At 36.0% G+C, this 11,612-nt stretch overlaps 1 protein-coding gene across 1 annotated transcript; it reads right to left on the bottom strand.

Annotated features, from left to right (window-relative positions):
- Positions 1-6,391: 6,391 nt before the first annotated feature.
- On the bottom strand, positions 6,392-10,886 carry ccr10 (chemokine (C-C motif) receptor 10). Its single transcript, XM_014986100.2, has 2 exons — positions 10,785-10,886; positions 6,392-8,152 (listed from the first exon to the last, which is right to left on the bottom strand). The coding sequence occupies exons 1-2, from the start codon at positions 10,807-10,809 to the stop codon at positions 6,999-7,001; spliced, it is 1,179 nt and encodes a 392-aa protein (XP_014841586.2). The 5' UTR covers positions 10,810-10,886; the 3' UTR covers positions 6,392-6,998.
- Positions 10,887-11,612: the final 726 nt, after the last annotated feature.

Raw genomic sequence — 11,612 nt, forward strand, 5'->3', positions numbered from 1 at the left:
GAAATAAACAGCTTTTCTGAAACATGTATAGTTAAAGTATTACAAATAAGTCTGCTTTAAAGACAGATCCCAGCATTAAATCTGAAAGATTAGCATAAGAAGCAACTTTCCAAGTTCAGAAAATGATTGACAAGAAGTTTACATTTATCTTGCAAAGTCAAAGAAACACTTGAGATGAAGCTGTTATACCGACCTGATGTTTCCAGGACAAGATATAAATCATTCCATTATTTACCATTAGTGAAGTGAGGTCATTTTTTGTGAGAATAAAAACAGTGTTTCAAGACTCTGACAGATATGTAGTGAGAAAGTAGAAAGTATCCAAGGACCACATTGACCCCTAGTGGTCATGCTTTAATATTACTAAAGAATTATGGCTTTGTCACACATAAAAAAAAACAGGTAATGTAAATGTTACCTGCTCTCTTACAAACAAGAGTTGAAGCTGACACGTCATGAGCCACACTCGCAGTTTACTGGAACATTTCTTTCTCTCAGGACAGTCACATTGACGAGAAGCAGAAACTGCTCATTTTAATATCAATCAAATCCAAAGATTCACAGTACGCCCACATAAAAATGCATTTTTCAGGATCCTAACAAGTAAAAGAAGTATGTGTGCCTGACTGCTAACAAGTATCAGTGGATGACGCTTGTGAACAGTGTCGGGTCCAAAATGATTCGATTATTAAAACTGAATATCGTGTAATATACAAGTTTGCTTCTGACAGAAAATGAGATCAACATGTCACGAAGGATAAAACGATGTACGGGGACCGTCAACTTTGAAAAATCTATATATTTTTCTACCTTGTAATTTCTTTCCTTTTCTCAATATTGGCCTTGTAGCATTTGAACAGGACTTTTGTCATTAATGTTTTTACTGCTTTTCTGTTTTCTAAAAGAAAATGCTTGCACAGCTATCCTCCCCCCCTGTAAATGCCAAGTTACAGAATGTCTTCAGTGTATATTGTTTTCAGAAGGTATTTAAAATCTAAGGTACTGTTTTTTTTGTTGTTTTTTTTAGCAACTATGTATTGCAGTTGGTGATAAAGTAGTTGCATTCTGTAAAAAACAAAAAAAAAACAAAAAAGAACATTAGTAAAGAATGACGCATAGTAATGTGCTGAATGTATGTCCACAGATGCCATCAGAAAATCTTAGCAGTGATCACACAGGAACCAAGATAGAGGAGGCTCACGAGACACAGACGTGTCTGAAGAGAGATGCCGCAGTGCTAAAACCGCCCGCGTCTCGCATCAAAGTGTGTCTGAAAAGAGAAAATGAGATATTGTTGTCGCCTCAAAAACTTTACCAGTAAACAAATAGGTATGCCTTCAAGTGTAACGGGTGGCTGTGCAGCGCGAACTTAAAGCTGAATGTGTCAAAAGCTGGCCTGGTTTCACAGGCGACCAGGGGGATTTAACAAGCATGCGATGACAGGAGAGGCAGTGTGTGGGTCTGTTTAGTGCTACTTGTGCATTCAGTGACGTTTTGTCACCTTCTCTTTAGAAGTATGAGGTGGGTCTATTATGGGCAAGCAAATGTTTTGCACAAAATTCTGGTTTGAGGTTTGAGAAAGTTGGTGTGGACACGTTTCAGGAACTTTATCTAGGTCATGCCACTTTGCCTTTTGTTAAACACAATGCATGCAAGTGACGGGAAGCAAGAGATGCGTTTTATGTACTTTTAAAAATTAAAACATTTATGAACCACAACACTTGAATGTCTCGAATGAGAGAGTTTGATGCTTGGTATAGTTTTAACGTTGATATGGGTGAGAAAATAAAACCATAGTTTTGGCTTAATCTGAAAAATTAAAAAATGCATCCAAATGTTAAACATACAGTAAAAGACATGAGAGAAAAAGCAGCTGTTCTTTATTACATGATTCTGATCATTTTCTATTCATTCAGCCCAGCTTAGTGAAAAATAATTAAAGTGAAGTTTCAAGAAAATAGTCATTTCAGATTTTCTTTTACAAATCCCTTTTAATATATATTAATCTGTTAGAGATTAAGGCACTTTAAGGACAAACACTTGAAATTGACCTTGCAAAATCATTGTTTTAGATATTCTCTTCAAAACTGACTTTCAAGGAAAGCAGACAGGAATGTGAAACATGAAAAGAAGCAATTATATTCTTCTGTCCACAGTGGACAGAAGGAAACGCTTAGGAAGTTTGATCACTATTTTGTAAATTTTAACAAACTGTAAATTTGTGTTTTCAAGTTAATCTGGCTTCTCCTGCATTACTTGTCAGGGCAAATGATTAATGCATCTAATTACTCATAAGACAAAGTTATGCTTTGAAAAGTAAATAAATATGTAACTTTTTTTTTTTTAAAGTACAGTGCTAATGAGTACGTGGCATTCAGATCAAAATATTCAAAAACCATAAGCCGTACATCACTGAATGGTTCCCTTAGAAAAGAAAAAAATGTGCAGAACACCAGATGGCCTCAAATGGTGAAAGGACAGATAGCAGTTTTAAAGAAATTAAAGATTCAGAAACTATTCAAATTTCAGTCTGCTGCACAAATAAAGGGTTAGTCAAAACAGCTTAAAGAAAACTAATCAAAATGTTTTCCTTAAGAGTTTCTACTGTGTTAATATTTGCATTCCCTTAGCTGCAATTTCAACAACAACAAAAAAAAACAACTTTGGAAAATACTGCATGCTTCATTTCATATAGAAATATTGATATATTCTGCAAAACTTCAACCATGTTTAAAGTCCGTCATGTAAGGTCCCAAAAAAACATTGTGAAAGCGTGCGCAGACATTCAGTTCCTTGACTTAAACACATAAAAACCTGCTGGTGCTTTTCATGATTTCAAAATTGCTTGCGGTCATAGTTGCAACATTTTAATGTGACATTTTTTTTCTTGTCGTCTCATGGCTGCTAGCACGGCTCGTGGCTGGTGAACTACCATGACCAAACTTAGCTGTTGTCTCTGTTTTTGTGTTGTGTGACTCACTGTAGTCTAAAACCACACAGCTTTGAGGTAAAAAGATTTCAAAAGCGACAAGTTTTTTAACTCCAGCAAAGTAGCGCTGCACACTTCAGTCGCTCTCACAAACAGTTCCAATTTCTCACAACTTAATATGTAGAGTTAATGAAGAGAGCATTGACTACTGTTAATGATTCATTTTAATTATAGTTCATATTTCAGGTGACGTGTTTTAATGGAAATCACAAATTGAACTTTGCAGCGAAAATCGTCTCGTTTTTGACGTGGCAAACTTTTTAAGAAATGCAGAAACCCGTCCTATTGTGTTTCAATGTGGGAAAAGGACAGTGTGGATGTGGTGGAGAACTACAGATGTTTAAGCTTTCACTAACAGCACCACTACACTACTACAATGTCTTTGCAGGCTAATTTCAGGTTCAGTTTTCAGTATCACAAATCCGTTTCACTTCTTATATGGGTCTATTATTGTGGTAACTTACAATGGAAAGATGACAGAGATCAGCAGTGCCTCTTGGACAAACAATGCCCTTAGGGGAAAGGGGTTCCAACACTATTCTGAAATAATTTTGTAATTTAGAAATTGCCCATGCAACTACAGAGTGTAGCTTTGTTATTTAAAAATATACAGCATCAACAACATTTATTATCATAACCATGATTATGATATTTCAATGCTAAAATGTTGTCGCTGTACCTTTAACTCACACAGAAACGAGAAAAAAGCTAGATAGATCTTAAAATGAAAAGAGGTTTAGAGGTTCTCTTTTCAATCAATCAATCAATCAATCAATCAATCAATCAAATTTTATTTGTATAGCACATTTCAGCAGCAAGGCATTTCAAAGTGCTTTACATAATTAAAATAAAAACAGTATGCAATAAACAGTGAGAAAGAGAAAGAGATTTAAAAAACATCATTAAAACGTAAACAGTGAGAAAGAGAAATAAAAAGCTGTAGAACACAAGTTTTTTTCAACACAATATTATATAGTGGTTATGGTATATTATATTATGGTATAATAATCAATATATTACTGGCTATTATACCATGTTATTTTGTATTCTACAAAATAAATGTAATTTAAGAATTTATAATAATTTCTTTTACTTTTTTAAAGTTTCTCAGAGAGTATTGGGCAAAATGTGCCAAAAGTACTTTATTACAGTTTGGACTTAGTCTGATACACAATGTTTATCACAATATTTAGAATTTGTGCTTTGGTTCTATAATAATGTTAAAATCTTTAAAGCAGCTGCAAACAGTGAGCTATGATCCAAAACTTTTCTCCAACACAGGACAAAAACTAATTTTGCAGCTTTCCCCCCCCCCACATAATCAAACAAGTGACTTTGCGAAACAAATTTGCAGTTTGGCAGCTAATTATGAAAAAAAATAAATAAATCTTACTTACACCATATCTTGCAAATGTATCAACAAAAACTTGCCGAGACAAACTCCCCCGATCAATAACTAGACCGTGCAGATAATCAACAGTAAGAAGGCACCCAAATGTGCACAAAAAGAAAAAAACAAAACTGTTGACACAGTAGAACTGCATCTAAATGAAGCCAATTACATCAAACCAATGTTCAGTGACTATAAATTTAAAGAGAAGCCATTTAAATATAGGCCCAGTTTTGTTCAATAATTACTATATAAAGCATTGTGATTCATGTAACAGCAAATATTGCTCCGCCATGACCTACTTTTCTTTCTTTATATAAAACCTTGCTGTGCATACACATGCACATGCAATATTCCTTTTGTTCTGCATTTTATTTCCTCTAAAAGTTTACATATTCATCCTTTATGTCTGTAAGCTGTGACTAGATAAAAACCAGTCAAGTTCCGTGTTTGTGCATTAATAATAATAAAAAAAAGTTGCAGATGCTTTCCATGTAAGCATTTAGCTTGGGCCGGTAATGCTCAACATCAAAACAATCTTTGCACGACATTCAGATGAAACAATAGCATTTTCAGTCAGACGTTTTCAGCTCAATCGCAGTCAGAAACTGTAGCAGAGGTCAGTCGTACCAACTAATTCCACAACTACTCTCTGTGCCACAAACGTCGAGTCATCTAGAAGTTTGCAGAACCGGTCTCTTATTTGCATTAACATTTAACATTGTCTCACTCATTTCCTGTTTGAAAGATAAAGGGCAAATTGTATAATTTATTCTGCTATGAAAAGCCATTTCTATCCGTCAAATTTTTCATCAGAAATCAATCAGAATTTATTTAAATTTAGCTGTCTAAATAAAACTTTTTGACTTTTTCCATTTTGTAATTTGGGGTGACTTTTAGTGACAACTGATACCATGTAAATGAAATGAATTAAACCTTTATCTTACAAGGGTTTGTAAAAAAAAAAAAAAACAAACGCCTAAATCCTGTTAAATTGTTTTGTGTTTGTTTTTTTTACATAAAAGTTTACTCTACACCAATGGACTCCATAATCACCAGATCTCAACCCAATTCATTTCTGCCTTTTTTTTTTTTTTTTAAGTTTTGGTTGTACAAAAACGTACAAAAAAGGCACCCTCCTCCATGAAACATTTCATAACAAATGTTTTGCATTGAGAATATTTAAGATTTATTTGAGACATAAAAATACTTTATAACAAACTGATTTGCAATAGCTGAAGTACATGAGTGCAAAACTATTTACTGACGCAAAATAGAAGTAGCAGGAGACACAACGGCAACACACTTTAATGAAATGCAGGTACAAATTAGTAAGGGAATGAACTGAGGGTGACTGTAACTTAGTGCGTAGTCGTCGCTTTGCTTCCAAGTTGCTTACTGAATTGCGCATCTTCATTGTGGACATACTGGTGAGGGCGAATGTGTAATTGTGGGTTCAGTATAAAACAATTTGGGTGGTTGGAATGACTGGAGCAGAGTTGCATAAACTCAATCTATTCATCGCTGCCCTGGACCATCATAACCAAGTTGTAGGTTATAAAAAGGTATCTATGAATGTGGCTTGTCAGGCGAAACACTTCGAAAGTACAACAAAACTAATTCCGTCCTACGTCATAGTAATCTATTGAAATTTGTTCAAAAATATGAGGAAATAGTAATTTAATAGTAATTCAAGAAAATGGCAACCGTTTACGTAAAAGCTGCTATAAGTATAAAATCAGAAAGTTAGCAAAAAGATGACTGTAGTCATTCCAGAATATAAAATGTAATAACATTATAAGAAAGTTGATTAGCTTGCATGTTAAGACAACTGGTGTAAATTTAGATAGAGTCTGACTTTGAACCACAATATACTACGTTTACTGCACCAAGTCAAAATGGCCAAGATTACAATGAATTTGCTGAAAAGTCAGAATTTTTTTTATTTCCAGGTGAATATTTATTGTCCTCAGCAGAGAATGATAAAAAAAAAAAACGGGCAACAAAGAAGAGGCGATATATCACTGGTTTATTTGAATTTCAACAATGGTTCTTCATAGAAAACAGGACAAGCTTTGTACAGCAAAAATAAATGATGTATAATGCAATAAGTTACAAAAATTGAAAGCAAAGCCAAAAACAAAAATAAAATATTTACAGGTTGAACAAATCACAAGGCTGCTGTGAATTTCTATACAATAAAGCAAAAAGTTATTTTCTAATAGTTGGGTGTCAAAATGTAAACTGTACAAAATGGGTCTATAAAAATTAAATGCTGCTCCTCCGTTTTTGTTTTTTTTTTAGCTTTGACCAACAACAATTAACATCTATTCATGCTGAGTGGAAAAATCTGTACAATTTATCACTACAGTAATATTCAGCATCTTAAAGAGCAGTAGCTTTTATAAGAAACTCCTTCTTGACACATGAGACTGGAGTTTAAAGATCTAAAAGCAATTGATAAGATCTGCTTTGTTGTGAAGCGATCAGCTGCAGATGCCGGAAACCAATACAGAAATTGAGGAGAGGATCCAATGACTTTTAAACTGATTTCCAATGTCCGTTCATTATGCTACAAGACATATTTAAAGCGAAGACACTTATGTTCTACTTTCGAGATCATTCGCTTGATGGAAACTGAAACTTGAGAGAGGTTAATCCATCCCTACTGGAGCAACTGCGATCAGGTGATGTTGGGGAGACAACCGAGAGGACAGTGAGAGCAGGAGAAGAGGCAGAGATGGATGTGGAGTGGACACTGTGCAGCTTCAGCTGCAGTCTACATGGACAGCCAGAGTCATGCATGAGCTGCAGTACGTCTTTGCGAAAACGTACGCCAACCAGTGCGTACAGGACGGGGTTGAGGCAACAGCGTGTGTATGCCAGAGTGCAGGTGATGTACTCCCCCATCAGATCGCAGAATTGCCCCGCTATTTTCCGAGACAAAACCACCGTGTATGGAAGCTGGAAGATCAGGAAAACCAGCACCAGGGCAACCATGAGCTTTAGCGTGCGCTGCCGGTGCCACTGCTTCCCACGGCGATGCACGTGGCCTTCCCACAGAACCACACCTATGGAAGTGTAGCATACCACCATGGTGAAAAAAGACACGCAGAAGACGCCTATGATAGCTCCATTGGTGGCCATCTTGACGTGCCCACTCTTTTGCATGACACAGTATTTCTTGCCATCAGACTCAGAAACCCCAGAGTAGAGGATTTCAGGCGAGCTCAAGAGAATGGCAACGATCCAGACAACTACAGCAGCAACTTTCCCCGCCGTTAGTATCTGGCTGCGCAGTCGTAGCATCTGTTGGGCTCGTGCCACAACCATGTAGCGGTCAATGCTGATGCAGCCGAGCAGCAACAGTCCGCTGTACGTATTGATGGCATAGCATGCACGCATCACGTTGCAGAGGGCGTCAGGGAAAATCCAACCCCAGTGAGTGTAGGATGCCTGTAAAGGGAGAGTGAGGAGCAGGAGGAGATCAGCCAGCGCTAGGTGGAAGAGAAACACATCAGTCATGGAACGAAGCCGGAGGCGTCGGTAGAGAGCAAAGGTGGCGATCACCAGACAATTTCCCAGAACTCCCACGAAGAAAATCAGGCAAAAGGCGCATGTCTGGAACATTGGGATGACATACTCCTCATTTGTACTGGGCTCACAAAAGTCGTAGATGTCGTAGTAGTCAGATGCGTTTTTGCTGGAGTTTTCCAAACACTTTATAAGATCACTGTCGTTGAGATGATCACAATTGAGGTAGTCCATCTTCTCTGTGGGGAAACAGAAAGAAAACGTGTAAATTCCTCATGCAGTGAAGTTTGGTGCCTAAAACACAATCACATCCTTAACTGAAAACTCAAAGTAAAAAGAAACATTTCGTCTAAACAGAGTACATTCAGTTGTTTATCCTATATTTGTTCTTTCAGCTATTTAATTAGTAAAACTTGAATTTAAAAAAATAAGCTTAACTGGAACCATTTCAAAATTTTGTCTGTAGGTGGTAAAGCTAAGCTGAACCCCAACACCTCCTGCACATTAAACCATTAGCTTTTTGATCAGCCTGTAGTGAATATTGTGAGTCATTTCAGATTTGTGCAAAATGCCATGCCACAACTAGATTGCGTGAGGACGTATTATTGTTCTATCGCACGACAGGTTCCAATTTACATGAAGCCTGGATTCATTTTGAGAAGAGTTCTGCCCACTATGTCAAGAGATCAGGAAATACAAACTGGTACAAGCAGACTAAAAGTCAAGGAGCTGCAGCTCTGCTGTTCAGTTTGAGTAAGCAGCAGAGACACTTTAGTCATACCGAAGCGTGTTGCGTGACACTGGCATCAGGTCGTTGGCACAGGGGAAATCGTGGGTAGTCAGACGGTCGTCAGATCAGTCAGTGTCGCGTGCTAAGAGCCTTTATAGGCAGTTTTCACAATCACTTTTTTTTCATTTCTTGTTTCACTACACCACTCTGCTTGCAATGAGGCAGATAACAGTGTTAAATTGTCCTCTTTACTTTTAAGAATAAATTTCATTACTAAGAGATCAAGTCTGTGTTATGGAGGTTTTCTGAAAAGGTAAGCGGAACATTTCTTTCTGGGTCGATTTGTGTCTGGTAATTTGAATGTATTATGTGCTAGGAATGATTTCTAAGGTTTCTTAAATCATCAGAAATAAGTTAAATGTTACATTGAAATTAATTCTGCACAAGTTCTGCTTTTAAAAATCGGAAATGAGTGGAAAATATTAGTTTCGTTGCAAATTTTTTTAAAAAAAGGAATGAAATACAATTTGTGTACAGGTTAGAAGACTAATAAAAATGGTCAAAAATGGAGAAAATGAATCTGAATTATGTCTTCCAAAACCATCAAATGCAAACTTATTGTATTTTTGTCACATCCGCAATGCAAAGCGATAACTTTATGTAATTAGAAAAAAAAAATTCTGAAATGAATTCTTCAAATCTCACAAGATATTCTTAAATACGCGGTCCTAATACTCAAGTAAAATAGCAACGTAGAATATCGGGGGTTTTCCATCAAATGTACACTCCGACTCTAAATGCACCGACAGCGTACATGAAAGTATGTTGTCATACGACAACGTACAAGAATGACAAATTTGTCATTCTTGAGAAACTAAAATTTACCAAAAAAAACCCCCTGCTTCATTTAATATTTTTGTTCATTTATTAAAGTGACAGCACTTTATGTTGTATGCCACCAAATCTCCTTCCTCTCCTGCTCTGAGTCATCAGCTTCTTCACTTTGCTTTTGATGTTTTCCAGATTTTAGTGTATTTCTCAGTTGGTACTAAATCTACTCCAACTGGCGTATTTTTTTTTTTTTTTTTTTTTTTTACGTGCACAGATATACTAACAAAATTGTGTAATTGAAATATAAAAATCTACATTTAAAAACTTGCTACTTTAATGGTTTAAGATAGCTGCTTGAATCATGTCTCTGCTTAATAGACCACATATTTGTCGGAAGAACTATTGTTCATCTCTTCTAGCTTTCCAAAATAATCATAAAATCAAACTTAACTTAACTTTTATCTTAATTAAACTGAACACATCTAGAATTTTGTACAATTTTATTGTATTTAAAAGCAATAAAATATTCTTTAATTTTTGAAAATGCAAAGTTAAAGAAAAAAACATTAATAATGTGTTTTACACACAAAAACTCTGGCTTTAGAAATGTGTAGTCTGGATTTGGAATCGTTTTCGATTTTTAACAAATGATTGTCAGTGGGTTCTTTATTCAGCGGCCTGATGTTACACACTTTACTGTAAAATATTCAATAAAGCATAGCAATATCAGGAAAACCAGCACCTTCTAGATAAAGCTGAAAGTGAGATTGTCCCCCACTGACTAAGGGATGTCGCCAAGTTTGAGTGGGCAGCAGTTATTATTTCAGTCTTTTTTTTTTTTTTTGCAGCTGCGTGTAACGAGTGTGTCATGTTTCTGTTCAGGAATACCACCACAACTTAATTGATTTCTAGCTTTTGTTTTGCTTTTTAAGAAAAATATCCATATCTCAGATTTCTTTCGCACACATAGCATTTTTAATGTGAAAAGAAATGGGAACATAAACCCCCCCCCCCAAAACAAATCACATGAATGAGTCATGAGTGAGCTAAGATTTTGATGAACCACAATCAGACATCCTGAAAGTTTACGTTTGGTGGATTTATAGTGGTAATAAAACTAGTTTCATTTAAATCGACTGCTGAGGCTCAACGTACTATGCAGGTTGATAAAGAAGTAAGTAAAAAAAATAACGTAGATATTACTTTACTAAATCCAACATTTTGCTTTGGTCGCTATATATATCTCCCTGCTTAAAAGCAATCATTTTTCAGTCTACATTAAAACTTGCACTTTACAAAACTGAACGTACCTGTGATGTTTGAGGTGTTGAGCATGTCCCAGGTCGTTTTCCTGTTTCTGCACCAACAGCTCTGAGGAGCTTGCACTCTTAAAAACAAGGCTGTGGGCTTAACCTCAGCTACCACGAGCCAATAAAACCAGCTCTGTGTTTTGTTGACCTTCGTATACCCCTGCTTCGACGATGCCAACATGCAGAAGTCCTGCCTTCTTTTTTGATGGCAGTTTACGTCTATGTCACACGCCTCAGACTGTGTGTTGCAGTTTCTCAGGTTTATACCAAAAGAATAGCTGTTTCACAAGCATCTTGGTGTGCAGAATAGTGTTTGAAGTTGCCATATTTGCAATATCAAGTCAAACTTTCTTGTAAATGTATCTTTAGCCAGCAATGCTAGAATAAGAGTGAAAACCGTCAGTTAAAGACCTACAAAGCCACAAATGGATGTGACTGACTGGTATAAAACCAGTCTGTAACCTCGACTTTGCTTCTGTTGTGGTATTATGGTTGCTTTTCAATTATCTCTTTTTTATTAGCTTATCAACTCAGTGAGATTCTATTTTTTTATAAACTGCAAAAAAAAAATTGTGTTTTAATAAAATTAAAATTTTTATTTGTCTATTTTTCAGTTCAGATTTCTGTATTTGCCAGATCTAACCCATTTTATTATTTTAAAATAGCACACTTCGCAAGTGTTTTCTGTCCATAATCTTATGTTGTGAACTTGCAGATTGCTTCACAATGCAGCAATGAACTGCTTAATGACTAATCATCATTGGTTTCTGACTGGGAAAACAGCATAAAGTAACTGCAGTCGACTCGGTGGGGAGTGCCCACTGACAC

Source organism: Poecilia mexicana, unplaced genomic scaffold (genome assembly GCF_051168715.1).
Source record: "Poecilia mexicana isolate PSO_F unplaced genomic scaffold, ASM5116871v1 scaffold_19, whole genome shotgun sequence".
Classification (NCBI taxonomy): Eukaryota; Metazoa; Chordata; class Actinopteri; order Cyprinodontiformes; family Poeciliidae; genus Poecilia; species Poecilia mexicana.

Bases quoted from the DNA above. Each gene is read 5' to 3' on its own strand.
- ccr10 (XM_014986100.2), bottom strand. From the start codon at position 10,809: ATGCTCAACACCTCAAACATCACAG. The intron at 8,153-10,784 runs GTACGTTCAGTT...GTTTCCCCACAG, and splicing joins CAACACCTCAAACATCACAG to AGAAGATGGACTACCTCAAT.